The 24,759-nt window shown below is 44.2% G+C and overlaps 1 protein-coding gene across 1 annotated transcript in view; it reads left to right on the top strand.

Moving 5' to 3' along the window:
* LOC140720526 (nuclear factor 7, ovary-like) overlaps positions 1 to 6,853 on the top strand; it is a 52,168-nt gene extending 45,315 nt beyond the window's left edge. Inside the window, exon 5 of the mRNA XM_073035368.1 lies at positions 6,079 to 6,853. Coding sequence (XP_072891469.1) covers positions 6,079 to 6,632 — 554 coding nt within the window. The 3' untranslated portion in view covers positions 6,633 to 6,853. The remainder of the gene's footprint in view (positions 1 to 6,078) is intronic.
* Positions 6,854 to 24,759: the final 17,906 nt, after the last annotated feature.

Below are 24,759 nucleotides of genomic sequence, written 5' to 3'. Positions count from 1 at the left end.
GTTAAAAATAATGACTAATTTCCTGATTTTTTAAAGTCTTAATGTTAATGGGCTTAATGGTCTGATGAAAAGAAAAAGAATTTTAACATACATTAAGAAAATGAAAATAGATATAGCTTTTATACAAGAAGCACATTTAACAGAGATAGAACATCAGAAATTAAAGAGAGATTGGGTCGGAAATGTTATAGCAGCTTCATTTACTTCAAAAGCGAGGGGAGTTGCAATTTTGGTCAACAAAACTTTACCAATTAAAATACAAAATGTACTAATTGATTCTGCGGGAAGATATGTAATTATACATTGTCAAATCTTTTCAGAACTATGGACTCTTATGAATATTTATGCACCAAATGAAAACGATGTAAAATTTATACAGGAGGCTTTTTTGAATTTGGCTGACACACATGATAAAATATTAATAGGCGGAGAATTTAACTTTTGTCCAGACCCAGTTTTAGATAGGTCAGCAAAGGTTGTTACAAAACCAAAAGTAGCAAAATTAACTTTATTATTGATGAAAGATTTAAATTTGATTGATAAATGGAGAAGAATTAACCCAAAAGAAAGAGATTATTCATTTTATTCAAATAGACATAAAACTTATTCAAGGATAGTTTTTTTCTTAATATCAGCGAATATTCAAGACAGAGTGAAAAATATGGAATATAAAGCAAGAATATTGTCAGATCATTCCCTCTTGATAATGACAATGATAATGATGGATAAGGAGGAAGCGATTTACAGATGGAGATTTAATTCAATATTATTAAAACGTCAAGATTTTTGTGATTTTATGAAAAAAAACAGATTCAAGTTTTTTAGATACAAACTCACATTCAGTTAATGATAAATTTATATTATGGGAAGCGATGAAGGCATATTTGAGAGGCCAGATAATAAGTTATACTTCTAAAATTAAGAAGGAATATATGGTAGAAATAGATCAATTGGAAAAAGAGATTACAAAATTAGAAAAAGAATCTCAAAGATATATGACAGAAGAAAAACAAAGACAACTTGTTAATAAGAAACTACAATATAATACACTTCAGACATACCGAACAGAAAAAAGCAATTATGAGAACTAAACAGAGATATTATGAACTAGGTGAAAGATCACACAAGATTCTTGCTTGGCAGTTAAAAACAGACCAGGCTTCCAAAACGATAAATGCAATTAGAACGAGTGTAAATAAAATTATTTATAAACCTTTATAAACTTTTAAATTTTTTTATTCTGAATTGTATCAATCAGAATCACAGAATGATATTGTTGAGATAGAAAGGTTTTTTATCACAAATAACTCTCCCAAAATTGAATTTGGAAGAACAGAAGGGATTAGATGTGCCTTTTACATTAAAAGAGGTCGAAGAAGCTCTAGGATCACTTCAGAGTAATAAATCTCCAGGAGAAGATGGTTTTCCGCCTGAATTTTACAAAAGGTTTAAAGATTTATTAATTCCTCCTTTTATGGAGCTAATACACCAAGCGGAAAGAACACATAAACTTCCAGAAACTTTTTCGACAGCTATTTTAATAGTAGTGCCAAAAAAAGACAGAGATCTTTTAAAACCAACATCATATAGACCTATTTCTTTGTTGAACACGGATTATAAAATAATAGATAGATAGATAGATACTTTATTCATCCCCATGGGGAAATTCAACTTTTTTCCAATGTCCCATACACTTGTTGTAGCAAAACTAATTACATACAATACTTAACTCAGTAAAAAATATGATATGCATCTAAATCACTATCTCAAAAAGCATTAATAATAGCTTTTAAAAAGTTCTTAAGTACTGGCGGTAGAATTGTAAAGCCTAATGGCATTGGGGAGTATTGACCTCTTCATCCTGTCTAAGGAGCATTGCATCGATAGTAACCTGTCGCTGAAACTGCTTCTCTGTCTCTGGATGGTGCTATGTAGAGGATGTTCAGAGTTATCCATAATTGACCGTAGCCTACTCAGCGCCCTTCGCTCAGCTACCGATGTTAAACTCTCCAGTACTTTGCCCACGACAGAGCCCGACTTCCTTACCAGCTTATTAAGACGTGAGGCGTCCCTCTTCTTAATGCTTCCTCCCCAACACACCACCACAAAGAAGAGCAAAGATTTTATCTAACAGATTATCTAAATACTTACCAAAATTAATACACATGGACCAAACAGGATTTATTAAAAATAGACAATCAGCAGACAATGTAACTCGGTTACTTAGCATAATTCATTTGGCACAAAAGAGGGAAGAAATGAGTGTAGCAGTTTCTTTGGATGCAGAAAAAGCATTTGATAGATTGGAATGGGATTTTTTATCTAAGGTATTGGAAAAATATGGATTAGGAGTATCTTTTATAAAATGGATTAAAACCTTCAATACTAACCCCAAAGCTAAAGTGGTGACAAATGGCCAAATTTCAACATAATTTCAGTTAACAAGGTCAACTAGACAAGGTTGTCCATTATCACCTGCTTTACTAGTGTTGGCGATAGAACCATTAGCTGAATTAATTAGAACTGACTCAAATATTATGGGTTTCAGAGTTAATCTGGAGGAATATAAGATTAGCTTATTTGCTGATGATGTTCTGATTTATCTAACTAACCCATTACATTCGTTGCGTAAATTATCTTCTAGATTGGAAGAATATGGGAAAATATCAGGATACAAATTAAATTGGAATAAAAGTGAATTTCTACCACTTACGAAAGGAGATTATAGTCAATGTAGATTAATAACTCTATTTAGATGGCCAATAAATGGTATAAAGTATTTAGGTATAAGAGTTGATAATGATATAAAGAATTTATATAAATTAAATTATTTGCCATTATTGAAAAAAATTCAAGAGGATCTTGATAAATGTTACCAATAACATTAGTAGGTAGAGTCAATGCTGTAAAAATGAATATATTCCCTAGATTACAATATTTATTCCAAACATTACCAATACAATTATCACAGAAATTTTTTCAAGAGTTAAATAAATGTGTGAGGAAATTCCTTTGGAAAGGTAAGATGTCAAGAATATCGTTGGAAAAATTGACATGGAAATTTGACCTAGGAGGGTTACAATTACCAAATTTTAAGAATTATTACAAAGCAAATCAACTTAGATTTATTGCATCTTTTCTTGATGAAGATAAACCAGCATGGATTAGAATAGAATTAGACAAAATAGGAGAAAATATACCAGAAGATTTTATATATAAATGGGAATCTAAATGGATACGGGAAAAGAAAGAATCTCCTATACTAAAACATTTGATTGATTTATGGAATAAGATAAATGTTGATGATGAGATAAAGAAATCTTTATTAGCAAAGAGACCTTTAATTCAAAATAAACTTATCTCTTTTACAATGGATAATCATCTTTTATATAACTGGTTTCACAAAGGGATTAGATATATAGGAGACTGTTTTGAAGGAGGTATATTAATGTCATTTGACCAATTAAAGAATAATTATAAAATATCAAATAACACCCTTTTCTGTTATTTCCAATTAAGGACTTATTTAAGAGGTAAACTGGGTCAAACAATGTTATTGCTGAAACCTAATGAAATAGTAACTTTATTTCATAAAGGAAAAATTTAAGAACATATTTCTGGTATGTATAATTTGATTCAAAAACAGGCAATTAAACAAGGAATTCATAAGTCAAGACAAAAATGGGAAACTGATTTGAATATTAAAATTGATGAAACAAGTTGGTCAAGATTATGTCTTGACAGTATGACAAATACAATAAATGTTCGACTAAGATTAGTACAATATAACTTTTTACATCAAATATATATTACACCACAAAAATAAATAGATTAAACTCAAATTTATCTGATCAATGTTTTCGATGTAATCAAGAAATTGGTAATTTTTTACACTCTGCTTGGTCTTGTTCTAAAGTTCAACATTTTTGGACAAATTTAAGAGTTTTACTGGAACAAATTATTGGGATACAACTTCCACACAATCCATTATTTTTTTTTACTAGGCGATATTGAAGGGATAAAAATTCATAAAAATTGCATTTGTAGTAGCCAAAAAGGCTATTGCAGTTACTTGGAAATCGGATTCATACTTAACTATAGATCGTCGGAAGAATGGAATTTATTGCTGCATTCCACTTGAAAAAATTACTTATAATTTAAGAGATAAATATGAAATATTTCTGAAAATTTGGCGCCCTTATTTACAAAAAAATAGGAATATATAGGAGCTCCGAAGATAAAATTATTGGTTATCTGGGGAAAGAAATAAATATACATATTAAAGCTATTATGAACTCCATGGAGCATGTGGGGATCTTCCGATATCCAGGCATTCTTTCTTTCTTTCTTTCTTTATTTTTTCCTTTTTTTCTATCGCGATGTTGTGGGGAGGGGGAAGGGTTTTTTTCTTTCTGTAACCTATTTGAAAATTAAAGTAACACACACAAATTGTTGGGGGAACAGCAGGCCGGGAAGTTTCAATGGAAAAGAGTAAACAGTCCACGGTTCAGACTGAAACACTGCATCAGGACCTGTGTTCAGGGTCCCTGCAAATTCATCCCCTGTCCTAATGAGGGGCTGCGGGGGACGGGGTTATGGGAAAGGGGACAAAGTATTCCTCATCTGCCATCTTTGCCCCCTCCAGCTTCTCATTACGTCTACACACACAGTTCACCCACAGGCTTTCCACCCCTCCCCCTCCTGGTCCAATCGGCCATTCATCTCTCCCCTACCGGTTCCCATTATCACCTCTTTTACTGTCTCAAACCATCACACTCCCCCACTTCACACTCACAAATGAATGTGAACATTGTATGACGGGTCTGTTCCTGTGCTGTACTGCTCGATGTTCTCTGTTCCCAGTTTCGGAGAATGAGAGGAGATCTCATGGAAACACAAAATTCTTTCAGGGGTCAACAGGCAGGAGTGAGGGAGGATGTTTCCCCTGTCTGAGGAGTCAACGGCCAGGGGTCTCTCTGCTCTCCGTCCAGCGGAAAACCCCCCGATCCCCGGGGCCGCGACGCCCGAGCCTCCCCCCGATCCCCGGGGCCGCGCTCCCCGAGTCCCCCCCCACCCCGATCCCCGGGGCCGCGCTGCCCGAGTCTCCCCCCACCCCGATCCCCGGGGCCGCGCTGCCCGAGTCTCCCCCCACCTCGATCCCCGGGGCTGCGGTGCCCGAGTCTCCCCCCACCCCGATTCCCGGGGCCGCGCTGCCCGAGTCTCCCCCCCCCCCCCGATCCCCGGGGCCACGGCCGCCCGAGTCTCCCCCCCGATCCCCGGGGCCGCCCTAACCGAGTCTTCCCCCACCCCGATCCCCGGGGCTGCGGTGCCCGAGTCTCCCCCCCCCCCCGATCCCCGGGGCCACGGCCGCCCGAGTCTCCCCCCCGATCCCCGGGGCCGCCCTAACCGAGTCTTCCCCCACCCCGATCCCCGGGGCTGCGGTGCCCGAGTCTCCCCCCACCCCAATCCCCGGGGCCGCGGTGCCCGAGTCTCCCCCCACCCCCGATGCCCGGGGCTGCGGTGCCCGAGTCTCCCCCCCCCCCCGATCCCCGGGGCCACGGCCGCCCGAGTCTCCCCCCCGATCCCCGGGGCCGCCCTAACCGAGTCTTCCCCCACCCCGATCCCCGGGGCTGCGGTGCCCGAGTCTCCCCCCACCCCAATCCCCGGGGCCGCGGTGCCCGAGTCTCCCCCCACCCCGATGCCCGGGGCCGCCCTGCCCGAGTCTCCCCCCCCCCGATCCCCGGGGCCGCGCTGCCCGAGTCTCCCCCCACCCCGATCCCCGGGGCCGCCCCGCCCGAGTCTCCCCCCGATCCCCGGGGCCTCCCTAACCGAGTCTTCCCCCACCCCGATCCCCGGGGCTGCGGTGCCCGAGTCTCCCCCCACCCCAATCCCCGGGGCCGCCCTGCCCGAGTCTCCCCCCCCCCCCCGATCCCCGGGGCCGCGCTGCCCGAGTTTCCCCCCGATCCCCGGGGCCGCGCCGCCCGAGTCTCCCCCCCCCCCCCCCGATCCCAGGGGCCGCGCTGTCCGAGTCTCACCCCGATCCCCGGGGACTTTCTAATTCTCTGCTTATCCCCCCAGTGTCTGTCACCCTGGATGTGGAAACGGCGAATCCGCGGCTCGAGGTGTCTGACGATCGGAAGAGTGTGAGATGGACTTGGACCCAGAGGAATGTCCTTTACACCCGGAAGATATTCACAAACTGGTCTTGTGTGCTGGGATCGGAGGGATTCACATCGGGGAGACATTACTGGGAGGTGGAGGTGACAGGGAATCGGAGCTGGTGTCTGGGAGTCGTCGCAGAGTCTGGGGAGAGGAAGGGACGGGTCAATCTGAGTCCGGAGACCGGATTCTGGGTCATCAGGCGGGTTGATGACGTGTTATATCGGGATTATGACGTGTACCGTGATCTCCCCTCCCCCGAGTCCCGTCTCGCTGCCGGTCCCATCCCCGGGAGGGTGGGAGTTTATCTCAGTTACGAGTCCGGGACAGTTTCATTTTACAACGCGGAGACCAAGTCCCACCTCCACACCTTCACTGGGAATAAATTCACAGAGAAACTTTATCCTTTCTTCCGGACTGGGAATGTCAACCAGTGGCTGAGAATCTGCTCCGGTTCCGCTCCGGGTCTGTAAACGGGTCGGATCCCGGGACCGGCGTCCGGAGTAAAGTCCCTGTAAATATAAATGTGCGGAGAGTGCAGCTAAATACGTGGCTAAGGAGATGGTGCAGGAGGGAGGGCTTCATGTTTCTGGACAATTGGGCTTTGTTCCCGGGAAGGTGGGGCCTGTTCCGACGGGATGATTTGCCCCTGAACTGGAGGGGGACTAACATCCTTGCTGGTAGATTTGCCAGTGCTGCTCCGGGGGGGGGGGGGGGGGGGAGGTTGGTAAAAAAGATTTGCAGAGTGTTTGAGCAGATAGTGAGGTGGAGGAGGACAAAGGTCATGCGAGGACTGCATGTATAGACAGAAATCAAAGGTTTGTACATTAGGTTGTAAATTAATTTTCAGAGCTTTAGAAATTATAGAAACTAAAGATTTTGATGAAGAACATGACCAGAACATATGTGAAAAAGTGGCTACTTCAGTTTTACACCTATCGCAATAATTGTCTATGTTAGGAAATATTTTGGATAGTCTCTCCTTTGTTAAATAGTAACAGTGAACAATTTTAAATTGAATTAAACACTGATTGGCACATATTAAAGAAGAATTAACCATCTTCATTAACAAAGGTCATATTAATTTCTCTCTCCCAAACTTTTATTCTTTAGTGATTAAGGGGATCTGTATTTTTTGCAGATTTATTTATTTTTATTATCATTTATTTTCTGATTAGCAAATATTCTCTCATACACACTTACTGCAACATCTTCAGGTTAGACTTTTTTACAAAAATAATTATCTAAGTTTCCATTTTTGCAAGAATCTGATTTGTTGGATACTATTTTGAATATGAATCCTTTAGTAAGAGAATTTGTAATTCTCATTGGTAGAATTTATAATTTATTTTTAATACATTAATACAAAAAGATAACCTCCCACCTGAGGTTTATACATGATAGAAATATTCGTTGTTTCAGACGTGATAGAGGGGGAGGGATGAAAGGGGGAGGAGTGGCATTATTAGTCAGGGAAAATATCACAGCTGTGCGTAGACAGGACAGACCGGAGGGCTTGTCTACAGAGGCCATATGGGTGGAGCTGAGGAACGGGAAAGGTGTGACCACACTAATAGGAGGGCGAGATGGCTTGGAGTTTGTGAAATGTTTTCAGGAAAGATTTCTAAATCAATATATAGAGGTAACTACGAGAGAGGATGCAATACTTGATCTCCTATTAGGGAACCAGACAGGTCAGGTGACAGAAGTATGTGTAGGCGAACATTTTGGATCAAGTGACCATAATGTGATCAGTTTCAAGTTAATTATGGATAAGGATAGGTCTGGTCCTTGAGTTGAGGTTGTAAATAGCAGAAGGGCTAATTTTGTGGAAATGAAAAAAGATCTAGGAAGAGTGGATTGGGGTAAGTTTTTTTTTTCCTGACAAGGATGTGTTCAGTAAGTGGAAGGCCTCCAAATGTGAAATTTTGAGGGTGCAGAGTTTGCATTTTCCTGCCAGGATTAAAGACAAAGTTAGCAGGCATAGGGAACCTTGGTTTTCAACCGATATTGGCGATCTGGTTAAGAAAAAGAGAGAAGTGTATAGCAGGTAGAGGCAACAAAGAGCAAATGAGTTACTTAAAGAGTATAGAAAGCGTAAGAAAATACTAAAGAAGGAAATCAGGAAGAAAAAAACAGACATGAGGTGGCTTTGGCAGATAATGTGAAGGAAAACCTGAAGGGTTTCTACAAGTATATTAAGAGTAAAAGGATAGTAAGGGACAAAATTGGTCCCCGAGAAGATCAGAGTGGTCATCTGTGTGTGGAGCCTTACGAGATGGGGGAGATCTTAAAACAGTTTTTTTGCATCAGTATTTACTCAGGAAACTGGCATAGTGTATGTGGAAGGAAGGGAAACAAGCAGTAGTGTCATGGAACATTTGTAGATTAAAGAGGAGGAGGTGCTTGCTGCCTTACAGCGCATAAAGGTAGATAAATCCCCCGGGCCTGACTTGATATTTCATCGGACCTTGAGAGAGACTGGAGTAGAAATTGCAGGGGCCCTGACAGAAATATTTAAAATATCCTCAGCCACGGGTGCAGTGCCGGAGGATTGGAGGGTAGCTCTTGTTATTCCATTGTTTAAAAAAGGCTCCAATAGTAAACCAGGTAATTACAGGCCAGTGAGCCTGACATCAGTAGTATGTAAATTATTGTAAGATGTTCAGAGAGATTGGATTTACAAGTATTTGGACAGCCAAGGGCTGATTAAGGATAGTCAGTATGACTTTGTGCATGGTAGATCGTGTTTAATGAATGTTGTAGAGTTTTTCGAGGAGGTGATCAAGAAAGTAGATGAAGGAAAGGCTCTGGATGTTGTCTACATGAACTTTAGTAAGGCCTTTGACAAGGTCCCACATGGGAGGTTAGTTCAGAAAGTTCAGACATGAGGTATCCATGGAGAGGTTGGAGAGATTGAAAGAGTGCAGAGATTTACTAGGATGTTGCCAGGTCTTCAGGAGTTGAGTTACAGGGAAAGATTGAACAGGTTAGGACTTTATTCCTTGAAGCGTAGAAGAATGAGGGGAGATTTGATAGAGGTTTACAAAATTATGGGGGATATAGACAGTAAATGCGAGTAGGTTCTTTCCATTTAGATGAGCAGAAAATAGTTGATGAATATCAAGAAACATTAAATATTCTCAGTTATCCCTGTGAGTATTCTGGGGTGTTACATGAAAATATTTGTTAACCAATTTCATTGATCTTGATTATGGTTGTGGTTTATAGATCAGCTTCATCTTCAACTTTATTATGTTTGGGTGTGATACAAGCACAGGCTTTGAGATTGTGTTGTGGTGCAGTCAGGTCGACCCCTGTTTCGGCTTTACTGGTTGAAATTGTGGAGTTTCAATTTAATGTTAACATACTGGTTTAATATAAGGGGAAAGAAATGATTAATCTGTTCAAGGTGTGTTGGAGGACTGTTGGGAACTTCACAAGAAGAGTGTTTTTAGTTTTGGGTGCCTGGGTTTTTATCACACTGGGAATATGTGTTGGTTTGCTATATATTAAGGAAGTTATTGACCTAGCTTAACCATTTTTACAGAAGGATGAAAATATAATTGAACTGGGAATGTTGGTGTTGCTGTGTTATGCGTGAATGATAGGTAATGATAAAGAAACGACCTACCATCCATTTATCAGGAACTGGTCACCATCATTTCGTGCTTACAGTGGGTGCAGGGAATCTGTCCATGTAAAGTTGTCATTTGTTCAGATTCCCTTCGGTTTTCAAAAGTCTTAAAAGAGGTAATTCTCACAGCAAGTCAGATTTACTCATCAAACATTATTTCATATACAGAGGATTGGACTCGGGGTTTGAGGGACTACAGAAGGACTTAGACAGCTTCGGAGACTGAGCAATGAAGTGGCAGATGGAACACACTGTCGGGAAATGTACGCTCATGCTCTTTGGTCTCAGAAATAAAAGGGTTAGTTATTTTCTAAATGGAGAAAAATGCAGAAACTGAGATGCAAAGGGAAGTGGGATTCCGTGTGCAGGGTGAATTTGCAGGAGTGGGGAAAGCAAATGTGATCTCACTATTCATTAGAAGAGGATGAGAATATAAAGACACAGATGTAATGCTGAGTCTTTATAAAGCATTGGTGAGGCCTCACCTGGAGTATTGAAGCAGTGTTGGGCCCTTATCCTGGAAAGATGTGCTGAAACTGGAAAGGGTTCTATGGTTCATGAAAATGATTCCAGGATTAAACGGCTTGTAATGTGAAGAGCGTCTGATGGCTCTGGGCCAGTTTTCACTGGAATTCAGAAGACTGACGGGTAACCTAATTGAATGTTGAAAGACTCTGACAGAGTGGATGTGGAGAGGATGTTTTCTCTGGTGGGCGGGTCTCAGACCAGAGAATGTAGCCTCGGAATAGAGGGTTCTCCTTTTGGAACCGAAATGAGGAGGAATTTCTGTGGCAGAGAGGACTGAATCTGTGGAAATTGTTGCCCCAGGCTGCTACCGAGGCCAAGTCATAATGTATATTTAAGACAGAGATTGATAAGACCCTTGATCAGGCAGGGCATGAAGGGATACGGGGCGGTGTGGAGGGGGTGAGGCAGGAGACTGCGAAAGGCAGGTAAAATGGATCAGCCATGATGAAATGACGGAGCAGGCGTGATCGGCAAAATGGTCCTACGGGGTCTAATACAAGAATGATGAACTCCTCTGAAGTTATCCGGGGTCCTGGTGAGAGAGTACACAGGTCTGCTCCCCTCTCAGAGTCAGTCTGTGGGATAAAAGGAATGAAGAGATTTCCCAGATTGATTCTGGGGTTGTGCTGGTGTCCTCAGAGAGATTACACTGACTGGGCCTGTCTCAAAATGAGAGAAATAAGAGGTGGTCAGACTGAGACAGACACCGTCTCACAGGGTACTGACAGGGTCGGGGCAGGAATGATGTTTCCCCTGACTGGGGTGTGGGACCGGGGGTCACAGACTCAAAATCCGAGGCCAGCTCATCAGGATGAGGGGAGTTTTTCTCAACCACAGTGTGGCGAAACTTTGGAATTTTCTCCACTAGGTTTAGGAATTTAAAGAAAAATTTCGGGGCCCAGCGATTATGGGAACGTTGCAGGAAAGTGGAGCTGATGTCAAAGATCGGGCGTAATCGCAGGAAAGGACAGAACAAGCGTAAAGGACCGAATGGCCACGCCTACTCCTGTTTCTTATCTTCTAAAGCACGGGTTTACCTTTGCGCTTTGTTCTCCTTTGACCTTCAGCCGTTCGGATTGCTCCGGAGATCCATCGGCAGCCGCTGCGGGGCAGCTCCCGTCTGGGAGACAGCTCCAGACAGTAGGCCCTGATCCACGGCGGGGAAAGGGCGTGTGCCCTCCGTGTAGCTGAAACATCTCATAGTCTCTTCACCTCTGCTATCGGAAGGATTCAAACCCCCGGCCGGTGTTGCAGCCTTTACTCGAGATACAACTCGCGATCTGCCGCCTCTCCACGGATCCATGTTCGGCCCGCTCCGAGAGCTCAGCGTCCCGCCCACCTACACTCACCCGCCAATGAGAACATGCGTCTTCCCAGCGACCCGCCCACCTACACTCCTTCGCCAATGCGAACATGTTGCTCCGAGCTCAGCTCCCGCCCACCTACACTCCTCCGCCATTGAGAACATGCTGCTCCCAGCGCTCAGCCTCCCGCCCACCTACACTCATCCACCAATGAGAACTTGTGTCTTCCAGAGCTCAGCGTCCCGCCCATCTACACTCCTCCGCCAATGAAAACATGCTGCTCTCAGCGGTGTTCACTGATTGGCTGATTGTGTTGATGACGCTGTCGAGAGCCGGAGATGTCAATCTCCATTTGTTCCCAGAATCAGGGGAGGCTCCCTGAAACTCAAAGTGCAAAGTAAATGTTATTATCAAAGCACATCCTACAACCCCGAGATTCATTTACCTGCGGAATACTCAGAATGGATGTCAGGAAGTTGAGGGATATGAACATGGTGTAGGTAGGAGGGATTAGTATTCGGGTGCTTTTGATTTGCTTTGGATCTGGCTCGGCACAACACTGTGGGCCGAATGGCCGGTTCCTCTTCTGTACTCTTCTATGTTCCATGTGTCGAGTAAAGCATAAACCATTTGTCTGTTCCCACCTCCTCACCACAATGTAATAGTTATGTTGTTGTTATGCGGATGGAGGGAAAATCATCGCTCTTGTGCTTCTTGATTTCGTCTCTCGGTATTCAGTGTCTCTCCACCCTGCCACATTGCTCTGGCCCGCGGTTAACCACTGTCTTATTGGGATCTTCCTCGCCCTCACACAAATTTTCAGTTTAATTTCTATGAATATGCTAAGGTGATAGACTTACTACTTGTGATTCAAGTGGGGGTGATGTTGGATAGTAGAGCGTGAGTGTCGAGTTTGGAGTTAGGGTTTCTGTGAGTGTTTAGGAGGGGAGTAGGTGTTAGTTTCTGGGTAGGGCTGGGAGTTGGAGATGCAGCCCTCCACATGTGGAGAGCGCGGGGTGGATGAGACCTGGTGTTAATTGCACTTGTTCGTGGGACTCGGGCCAGGGTTAGTCGGGCTGCAGTCCGGGATATTTGGGTTCTTGGCCCTTAGACCTGAGGATTCGGGTGAGCGGTAAGGTTGGGGATGTACATGTGAGGCTGGGGGAGACAGGGTTGTGGAGTTTACGGTGGGGCAGAATGTGGGACTCTGTCAGATCGGGTTGTAAAACAATTTTAATCTGGCCCACGCCTTTCATTAACCAAGTCCAACAACAGTCAGCTTAATTAATTGGGTGGCACTGTAAGGTATCAGTACCGTAAACTGAGGTCTCTGGGTAATTCAAGACTTTAATTACTACTAACCATTACCAGGGCGACATAGCAGGGTTGATCAGGCCAGGTGTGTTATATTCCCATGGACAAAGATACTGAAAACCATGTCATCTCGAGTTTAACGTGTTTCGGACCTCTTTATTTGAATTTATTTTAGCAATTTGGGTCATAAAATGATTTGAGACCGAGTTATAAGGCTTCATCTCAGAGTAAGATGTAACCTCCCTAATTAAACTTTACTGCAATCTGTATTTCGCATCTGGGTGTGGTGGGTCGCCCGGTTTAAATCAGCAGGGTTTACTGGAGATTCAGAGTCACTCCACCCTGTCACGGAGAGATTAGGGCGACCTGTTTTCTTTGGTTGCAGTTTAGCTATCTGGATACCTCTCGTCTTCTTGGTATCTCGGCTTTTTGATTGATCGAGGAAATGAAGAGCATGTTAGGTTAGATTAGGTTGTGATTATGGGGCCAGTGGGAAAATCATTCCTCGTGCTTCAATTCAATTCGTGATCCACTTCTTCCAGTTGTTCACACTCCCCTGCTTCTCCCCATAACCTTTAATTCTCTGGCTAATCAAACACCTATCTATCTCTGCCTTCAATGTACCGAATCACTTGCTCGTGACAAAAAAATTCGGCAGATTTACCACCCTCTGACTAAAGTAATTTCTCCGCATGTCTGGTCTAAATGGACGTCCTACAATCCTGAATTCGTGCCCTCTTTTTCTAGACTCCATTATCATGGGAAATAACTTAGCCATATCTGACCTATTCAGGCCTTTTAACATTTGGAATCATTCTATGAGATCCCTCCTCATTCTCCTGAACTCCAGCGAAAACGGGCCTAGAGCTGCCAGACGTTCCTCATATGGTAACCCGTTCATTCCTGTAATCCTTCTCGTGAATATTCTCTGAACCGTCTCCAATGTCATTATATCATTTTTAAAATAAGGAGCCCAAAACTGCACGCAATACTGTAAGTGTGGTCTGAGGAGTGCTTGTGGAGCATGAATGTTGCATCCCTGTTCCTACATTCCAATAAGAAACAACTACACCAGGTGTATCGAGCTGCAACTCCTTAGAGACCGCGTCTGGGAACTGGAGCTGCAGCTCGATGACCTTCGTCTGGTCAGGGAGAGTGAGGAGGTGATAGAGAGGAGCTATAGGAACGTAGCCGCCCCGGGACCACAGGGCACAGAGAAATGGGTAACAGTTAGGAGAGGGAAGGGCAAGAAGCCGGTATTAGAGATACACCGGTGGTTGTCCCCCTTAACAATAAGTATTCCTGCTTGAGTACTGTTGTGGGGGGGGGGGGGGGGGGGTGATTGCCTACCTGTGGGAAGCAACTCTGGCACAGAGTCCGGCCCATTGGCTCAGACGGGTAGAGAATGGAATAGGATGGCAGCAGCGATAGGAGACTCTATGGTTAAGAGGTCAGATATGCGATTCTGTGGACGCAGGAAAGAACCGCGGATGGTAGTTTGCCTCCTAGGTGCCATGTCCGGGATATTTCTGATCGCGTCCACGATATCTTGAAGTGCGAAGCAGAGCAGCCAGAAAAAGGTCTGCAGGGAATTAGGAAAAAGTTAAGAAGTAGAACCTCAAAGATAGTAATCTCGGGATCACGTGACAGTAAGTTCAGGAATAGAATGAGATGGAGGATAAATGCGTGGCTGAGGGATTGGAGCAGGGGGCAGGGATTCAGCTTTCTGGATCATTGAGTCCTCTTCAAGGGCAGTGAGACCTGTACAAAAAGGATGCTTTGCACTTGAATCCGACGGGAGACAATGTCATGGCGGGAATGTTTGCTAAGGCTATTGGGGAGAGATTAAAGTAGAATTGCTCGGGATTGGGACCCGAACTGAAGTGACGGAGGAAAGAGAGGTTTGCTCACAAATAAAGAACGTTTGGAGACTGTGCGAAAGGGAGGATTAGAGGCAAGTGATAGAGAAGGGAAGCGCTCAATCCGGTGGTTTGAGATGTGTCTATCTGAAAGCAAGGAGTATCTTGAATTAAGCGGATGAGCTTACAACGTGGATCAGCACTTGGAGCTATGGTGTTGTGGACATTACAGAGAATTGGATGGCGCACTGGCAGGAATTGCCACTTCAAATGCCAGTCGTTAGATATTTCAGAAAGGACAGGGAGGGAGGCGAAAGAGGTGGGGACATGGCAGTGTTGATCAGAGATAGTGTCACGGCTGCAGAAAAGGAGGAAGGCATGGATGGGTTGTCTACGGATTCTCTGTGGGTGGAGGTTAGGAATAGGAAGGTGTCAGTAACTCAACTGGGTGTTTTCTTTTTACAGATCACCGAAGCGCAACAGGAACATCGAGGAGCAGATGGGAAGACAGATTCTTGAAAGGAATAATAATAACAGGGTTGCTGTTGTGGGAGATTGTGAGTCAGTAACTCAACTGGGTGTTTTCTTTTTATAGATCACTGAAAAGCAACAGGAACATCGAGGAGCAGATGGGAAGACAGATTCTTGAAAGAAATAAAAGAATAACATGGTTGTTTTGGTGAGAGATTTTAATTTCCCAAATATTGATTAGCATCTCCCTAGAGTGAGGGATTTAGATTGGGTGGAGTTTGTTAGGTGTGTTCAGGAAGGTTACTTGACACAATATGTGCGTAGATAAGTCTACAAGAGGAGAGGCTGCACTTGATCTGCTATTGGGAAATGAACCTGATCAGGTTTCAGGTCTCTAAGAGGGAGAGTTGTTTGGAGATAGTGATCGCAATTCTATCTCCATTAAGACAGCTTTGGAGAGAGATAGGAACACACAAATTAACTGGTTTAACTGGAGTAAGATGAACTATGAGGCTATTAGGCAGGAACTTGGAAGCATAAATTGGAAACAGATGTTCTCAGGGAAACCTACTGAAGAAATGTGGCAAATGTTCAGTGGATAGTTGCGTGGGGTTCTGCGTAGATACGTTCCAAACAGACAGAGAAAGGATGGTAGGGTACAGGAACCGTTGTGTACTAAAGCTGCTGTAAATCCCGTCAAGAAGAAAATCTAACGAAAGGTTGAAAAACTAGGTAATGATATGAATCTAGAAGATTATAAGGCCAGCAGGAAGGAGCTTAATAATGAAATTCGGAGAGCCAGATGGAGCCATGAGAAGGGCTTGGCGGACAGAATTAAGGAAAACCTCAAGGCGTTCTACGAGTATGTGAAGAGCGACAGGATAATACGTGAGAAAATAGGACCAATCATGTGTGACAATATAAAAGTGTGTATTGAACCGGAGGAAATAGCGGAGGTATTTAATGAATACTTTGCTTCAGTATTCATAATGGAACAGGATCTCGGTGATTGTGGGGTGACTTGCAGTGGACTGAAATGCTTGAGTGTATACTCATTAAGACAGAGGATGTGCTGGAGCTCTTGAAAGATATTCAGTTAGATAGGTCGCCGGGACCGAATGAAACCCTTGACTACTGAGGGAAGGGAGGGAAGGGATTGATGCTGAAGTGGTGATAGGTAGGTCATATAGAGAGAAGCAGTTGCACGCAAGGTCACGGCACCGGAAACTGAGTGACAGTCAGGAAGGAGAGTGCAGCGCACCCCTGTGGTCATCCTCCTGAACAACAGGTATTTCACTTTACACACCGGTGGGATGGGGGAATGACCTCACAAAGGAAAGTCACAGCTGTTGGGTCTCTGGCGCTTGGTATGGCTCTGCGGCTCAGATGGGAACAAGGTTCTGCAAAGGAAGTTCAGGAAGTGAGGCGCCAAGTAAAGAGACAGCTCATACAGGGCTGTGATCTCAGAACTGCCATCTGTGCCATGTGCCAGGAATAGGAAGTATAAACTATTTACCGCGTGGCGAAGGAGTTGGTGCAGGAGGGCAGGCATTACATTTTTGGATCATTTGAGCCCACAGGGACTGCGGTGTGCACAGAGTGTGAGTGTGTTCGTGGAGAGAGGACATCGTTGATGGAGGGTGAGTGAGCATGCAGGTCCCTCTCTCTCTCACACACAAACACATGCATTGGAGTGTGAGGGAGGGGAGTGAGAAGGGAAAAGGGAAATGAAGAGCATTAAGTCTCTCGGTGATCGTGGTGTGACTTGCAGTGGAATGAAAAGCTTGAGAATGTAGATATTAAGAAAGAGGTTGTGATGGAGTTTTTGGAAAGCAACAAGTTGGATAAGTCACCGGGACCGGAAGGGATGTACCCCAAGCTAACGTGGGAAGCGAGGGGTGAGATTACTGAGCCTCTGGCAATGGGCTTTACATCTTCAGTGAGGACGGGGGAGGTTCCGCAGGATTGGAGGGTTGCGGGTGTTGTTACCTTATTCACGAAAGTGAATAGGGAGAGGCCACGGAATTATAGGCCAGTGAGTCTCACTTCGGTGGTTGCTGCGTTGATGGAGAAGATCCTGAGAGGCAGGATTTATGAACAGTTGGAGAGGCAGAATATGATTCGGAACAGTTAGCATGGCTTTGTCAAAGGCAGGTCGTGCCTTACGAGCTTGACTGAATTTTTTGAGGATGTGTTAAGCACATTGATGAAGGTAGATCCGCAGATGTAGTCTATATGGATTTCAGCAAGACGTTTGATCAGGTACCCCATGCAAGGTTTATTGAGAAATTAAGGAGGCATGGGATAGATAGATAGATAGATAGATACTTTATTCATCCCCATGGGGAAATTCAACTTTTTTTCCAATGTCCCATACACTTGTTGTAGCAAAACTAATTACATACAATACTTAACTCAGTAAAAAAAATATGATATGCATCTAAATCACTATCTCAAAAAGCATTAATAATAGCTTTTAAAAAGTTCTTAAGTCCTGGCGGTAGAATTGTAAAGCCTAATGGCATTGGGGAGTATTGACCTCTTCATCCTGTCTGAGGAGCATTGCATCGATAGTAACCTGTCGCTGAAACTGCTTCTCTGTCTCTGGATGGTGCTATGTAGAGGATGTTCAGAGTTATCCATAATTGACCGTAGCCTACTCAGCGCCCTTCGCTCAGCTACCGATGTTAAACCCTCCAGTACTTTGCCCACGACAGAGCCCGCCTTCCTTACCAGCTTATTAAGACGTGAGGCGTCCCTCTTCTTAATGCTTCTTCCCCAACACGCCACCACAAAGAAGAGGGCGCTCTCCACAACTGACCTATAGAACATCTTCAGCATCTCACTACAGACATTGAATGACGCCAACCTTCTTAGGAAGTACAGTCGACTCTGTGCCTTCCTGCACAAGGCATCTGTGTTGGCAGTCCAGTCTAGCTTCTCGTCTAACTGTACTCCCAGATACTTGTAGGTCTTAACCTGCTCCACACATTCTCCATTAATGATCACTGGCTCCATATGAGGCCTAGATCTCCTAAAGTCCACCACCATCTCCTTGGGGGTCCAAGGGGGCATTGCTGTGCGGATCCAGAACTGGCTTGCTCACAGGAAGCAAAGAGTGGTTGTAGACGGATTATATTCTGCATGGAGGCCGGTGACCAGTGGTGTGCCTCAGGGATCGTTTTGGCCACCAAATCTTTGTGATTTTTTATAAATGATCTGGATGAGGAAGTGAAGGGATGGTTTAGTAAATTTGCTGATGGCAGAAATGTTGGGTGTGTTGTGAATAGTTTGGAGGGCCGTCATAGGTTACCACGGGACATTGATAGGATAAAAAACTGAGCTGAGAATTGGCAGATGGAGTTCAACTCAGATAAGTGTGAAGTGGTTCATTTAGACAGGACAAATATGATGGCAGAATATAGTATTTATGGTGAGACACTTGGCTCTATGGAGGATCGGGGGGATCTTGGGGTCCGAGTCCATAGGACACTCAAGTCTGCCACGCAGTTTGACTCTGTGGTTAAAAAGGTGAACGGTGTATTGGTCTTTATCAATTGTGGGATCGAGTTTAAGAGCCGAGAGGCAATGTTGCAGCTATATAGGACTCTGGGCAGACCGCACTTGTAGTACTGTGCTCAGTTCTAGTCGCCTCACTACAGGAAGGACGTGGAAACCATAGAAATGGTGCAGAGGAGATTTACAAGGATATTGCCTGCATTGGGGATCATGGCTTATGAAAACAGATTGAGTGAACTCGGCCTCTTCTCCTTGGACCGACGGAAGATGAGAGGTGACTTGATAGAGGTGTACAAGATGATAAGAGGCATTGTTCCTGTGGATAGTCAGAGGGTTTTGTCATAGCTGAATTGACTCGCAGGACAGGGCATAGTTTTAAGGTGCTTGGAAGTAGGTACAGAGCAGGTGATGGGGTAATTTTTTTACGCAGAGTGTGTGGAATGGGCTGCCGGCGGCGGTGGTGGAGGCGGATGTGTGGAGATAGAGCCCTGGATGTCTACATGGGGCTTAGAAAAATCAAAGGCGCTGGGTAAAACCTAGGTAGTTCAAAGGGCTTGTATTCTGCTGTGTGTTGTTATGTTTCTATACCTCTAGAGATGTACGCCAACATTAATTTACCTTCTTCACCACCGACTCAAATGGTGGTTAACCTTTAGAGTTTCCTGCACAAGGACTCCTAAATCCCTTTGCATCTCTGCATTTTGAATTCTATCCCCATCTAAATAATAGTTTGCCTGTTTATTTCTTCAACCAAAGTGCATGACCATACACATTCCAACATTGTATTTCATTTGCCACTTCGTTGTCCATTTCTCTAAACTATCGAAGTCTCTTATGGAGACTTAACATTCAGGAATATGCGGATTTAGATTTCAGACAATAATTTATAGACAAACATGTGGAGTGTTTCATGTCTGATGAGCATTTAGGGATCGGGATGTGACAGGGTTGGAAGTCATATTATATTTAAGGTTAGGGAAGTAGAGAGGTAGAGTAGGATTAGCATTTGGGGACATGGCTCTGGTGGGCGAGATGTCTGGTTAGGGTTTATGGAGAGGGAAGTGTGGTGCTGGAGGTCAGATTAGATTCGAGATTAGGTTGAGAGATGTGGGGTGCCGGAGGTTGTTAGAGTTCAGATTAAAGTTTAGAGACAGTGTTGAGGGGATTTAGAGTTCAGTTTATGATTTAAGGAATGGGATGTTCGGAAGTTAATTTTCATATTATGGTAAGGGGCGGGGATGAAGGAGGTTACAGTGCAGATTACGATCGGGGGTTGGGATGGAATATTGTGAAGGTTCAGATTTAGGCTTGGTGACAGAGGTTTGGGGATTTAGAAGTCAGGACATGTATAGCGGCAGGTTTGTGACGGAGATAAAGATCAGATTGGGTTTAGTAATAAGCATGTGGGCGAGTTAAATATCATGATGGGTTTAGGGACAGGAATATATGGAGTGAGAGGTCAGAATGTGGTTTAGGGTCAATTATGGAAAACTCTGAACATCCTCTACATAGCACCATCCAGAGACAGAGAAGCAGTTTCAGCGACAGGTTACTATCGATGCAATGCTCCTCAGACAGGATGAAGAGGTCAATACTCCCCAATGCCATTAGGCTTTACAATTCAACCGCCAGGACTTAAGAACTTTTTAAAAGCTATTATTAATGCTTTTTGAGATAGTGATTTAGATGCATGTCATATTTTTTACTGAGTTAAGTATTGTATGTAATTAGTTTTTGCTACAACAAGTGTATGGGACATTGGAAAAAAAGTTGAATTTCCCCATGGGGATGAATAAAGTATCTATCTATCTATCTATCTATCTATCTATCTATGTTGGGGTAGTTATGCGTCACATGAAGCGTTAGACGTCAGATATGGGAAGTTGGAATTCAGATAATGATTTAGCCAAGGATGCTGTGTGTTAGAGGTCAGATTAGGAATGAGGGAAAGTGATGTGTTTGTGTAATAATGGGGGGGGGGGTGCGTGTGTGGAGATTGGATGCCAGTTTAGACTATGAAAATGTGTCTTGGCCCGAAAGGTCGACGACTTATAATTTTCAATACATGATACCTGACCCGCTCAGTTCCTCGAGAATTTTGTGCGTTGCCTATCTGACCACTTGTAATCTTAATGCTTGCCGTTCGATTGCCTCTCAGTCTGCTAAGTTTGATGCCCGGCCAACCTGTCTCTATAACACAGGTCACCTTGTACTGGCAACAACTTCGTACACCTTTCGTACACACACACACACACACACACACACACACACACACACACACACACACACACACACACACACACACACACACACACACACACACACACACACACACACACACACACACACACACACACACACACACACACAGTCTCTATTTCCCCAGCCCCCACGCAAGCACTCCACTCAGTCAATCCCAGACGTATCTCTCTTGCAAGCACTTTCCAATCTCCCTCCATTTTCTCGCGGTCCACAGCACTGCTGCTTCCAATGCCCCTTTCAACAGGACGACAGCCCGGGAATAACAGCTTAGAGACTAGACGGTTAATGGGAAAATCTGGAGCTCGGTCTAGATACATTGAAACTGCATCTGGGTTGCGCTCAGGGCGCGACTTTATTAATGAATTGAACCACCGAGGTGATCGGGTATTTCACCGCGCTGATCACCTGCTCCCTGAATTTCGACTGAGTCACCGCGTAAATAAATGTGTTCGTGCACAAGCTGAAATTCCTCATCAAAACGCCGACCTCATGAAATATCCATTCGGAATCATTGAAATTGAAACCAAGAGCTTTGACCTGATAATATATGAAATTTACAACCAGTGTCATCCACAGGAGGATGAAGCTGCCGGAGATGGTGAAGAGTAAAACCACAGACCTCCTCCTGCTCTCCATCTCCGGGTCACTGCGGTTCTCCCCCTTGCTCTGACACTTCAGCCCCTTACGGACCCGACTAGCCACTAAAATGTGCCTGACTGTCAGTGCGTTAAGCAGCAGTATCGCAACAAAAGGGAGGAACGGAGTTAAAACTGTCTCCACCCAAGCCTGTCCTACCCAGCCGGGATTAGTGGTAATATGGCCCTTAAGTTCACAGAACCACGGTACATTATCTATGACCAATTTGGGTTCCCAGAGGAAGTACCGGGGAATGTTTTTCAGACAGAACAGTACGCCGGTTGTTGTTAGAACCACAGCCGCAGTTTTCCCGGTGCAATATTTTGTTTTCTGCTTCTGGCAGCAAATGGCGACAAACCGGTCAAAGGTGAAAGTGACGGTGAACCAGACAGAACAGTCTGTGGCTGTCATCCTCAGTACCTCGGTAACACTGCATACAGGGGTGATATTCAGAAAACTAGACATATAGTAACGCAGTTTCATTCGAAACAAAATGATCTCGAAGACAACGGTCAGTAGATCCGCCGCTGCCATGGCCACCAGGTAGCGAGTGGTGCAGGTAGAGAGGCCGCACTTTCCCCGGGACAGGATCACAATCGCCACTAAATTCACTGGAGAGAGAGAGGGGAGCAGAGAGAGAGAGAGAGGGCGAGAGGGAGAGAGACCAGAGGAGATGAGAACGGACAGTGGGCATTACTGAACACCATCTTCAGGATTCGGCTAAAGAATGTGTAAACAGCTGCTAATCTAACCTCTGACACGTCTCTCACTATCTCTGAAATATTTTATTCACTGTGCAAATAAGACGATGTGTGACTAACTCAGTGCTTAAAAACCAGCTGCATGAACGACCGCGATCGATGCTAATCCTGACCCCATCGCTGATGGGGGCCGTTGGTAAACAGAGGTTGAGTGGCTCCGTTAATGGATTAATTCTACAACGCACAGCAATTCCATAACACACTTCAGTATGCCCGAGGACTCTGATTCAGGTGATAAAACCCAATTGTTAACCAACAGCAGTGGGATCCGACTATGACAGACTCAGCAGGCGACATAAAACACAGGACCAGGTGTTCAGTCTGATCAATATCTCAGAGACAGTCAACTTCACAATGTAAAACCCTCCCGGTCGCCCAGACGCATCTTCGGTGCGGGGAAAATGCCTCTCTCCAGCATGGGGCATAACTCTGGACGAATTCCTAGTAAAACCCTTCCAATCACATCTTGCCAGAGAGCTTCACTGGGACTACTCTGGAAAAGGTGATGTTAAAGGGACGACAAACGTCCGAGTCGATCCCTGCTGGCGGAAGAGAGACAGAAGTTTTGTTTCATTGGTCATTAAATATGAAAAAGCAGTTTTCGAATTGACAGGATTGATATTTCTGACGGATATATGTACAATAATCATCAAGTTGGAAGCTGGTAAACTGATCAGAAATAGGTCCGCATTGGTTAATACACAGCAATACCAAACACTCACCAGGAACTCCAAAAACGGCAATGAACACGTACAATATTTTCTCCACACTCCTGTAACTATCCAATATTGAAGACATTTTCAATAAAATGTTAAAGCAGCAGAAGCCTGGGGTTTTTTAATACTATTTAGCGAATCCGCAGGGAGAGGTTTCAACCGATTCAGAAATAAAGATTTTCAAACTATTTACAAACCGATTACGTCAGACACGTGCAATCCCCACGGTGACAGATAGCGATTAATTTAGTTAATTAATTGTGAAAAGGCAAACAATGAATAATGAGAACGTATTAATGGCTGGAAAATGGGAGTAGCATTCTTCCAGCAAAGGGAACATTGTTTCAAACACCATCAGACCCAGCTCACCACCTCTTGTACGTGTTGTTTTGAATTTACCTTGATTCCTCTTTCCTGATTATCACTAACCCCCCCCCCCCCCTCCATCAGGGTACCGGGGGTATACCAAACTTTGTCCTCGGTCAAAAACATGTCTACGTTCATCGCCATTAAAATAAATGTTTGCTCTGAGAAAAGATACGCTGTTGACTTCCATTTGAGTTACTTCTACATGGAACAGAGAAACGTAAAGCGCAGGAACAGACCCTTCGGCCCACGGTGTCTGTGCCAACCATGACGCCATGTTTAAAGGATCGTAACTAAACCTACATGATCCGTCTCCCCACATTCCCTGCCTTTCCGTATGTCAGCCCCCACAACAGTAACCGTGGGCATTTGGGTCTCTATTCACAGATACCTTTAACCATTTGTGTTAATTAGTTGCCCCCAAAAGGGTGTCTAAACCGTCTGAGCTGTTGTATCAATTACCTGCGATTCCACTGTAATTATGTAGTTGAAATGAACCATTGTTCAGACACAAAATATTGAAATAAATTATGACATTCTAGTTTGTGAAATTGCATCGAATCATCGAGTGCTCCCATTCTCCTCAAGCGCATAAATTCGTTATGTAGATTGTGTTTTGTGGGACACTACCAAGAGGATCTCCAAGAAAATGTTTGTTTGTGGTGATGAATAAACACCATCACCATCAACCCCACCACATCCCATCCCTAACCCTACTCCCTGGCCTGCACACTCAACTGTCTCATATTTACACTTAGTCCAGCGGTCGTGGAGCATTTCTGGAACTTCCAGAAAGTACCCACAGGAGGGTGATTGATAAGTTCGTGGCCTAAGTTAGACAGCTTAGTTATACAGTTCTCGTTACATGCATACGGGGTTCTACGTGTTTGTGTGTCTGTGTATACCTACAGTATTTGTGTCAATGTTTATGTGTGTGTGGGTGAACCGCTGTGTGCATCTCTGTCTGTCTCTGCCTGTGGGAGAGTCTGTGGTAATGGTGGTGTTCGTGATACCATGTCTCTGTGCGCATGCCTGTGCCTGTATGTGCTTTGCTTCTGTTCAAATATGAAACTAACCTTATTAGTAAAGTACTTACATGTCAACTTATACTACATTGAGTTTCGTGTTTTTGCAGATATTCGCAGTGGAGTAGAGAAATGCAATAAAATCAGCAAGAACCTAACACCTAAGGGCTGTCAAACTGATAATATGCACACGGATTTGAGG

This window comes from Hemitrygon akajei, unplaced genomic scaffold (genome assembly GCF_048418815.1).
Source record: "Hemitrygon akajei unplaced genomic scaffold, sHemAka1.3 Scf000044, whole genome shotgun sequence".
Classification (NCBI taxonomy): domain Eukaryota; kingdom Metazoa; phylum Chordata; class Chondrichthyes; order Myliobatiformes; family Dasyatidae; genus Hemitrygon; species Hemitrygon akajei.
This window is presented reverse-complemented; position numbering and strand designations above follow the sequence as displayed.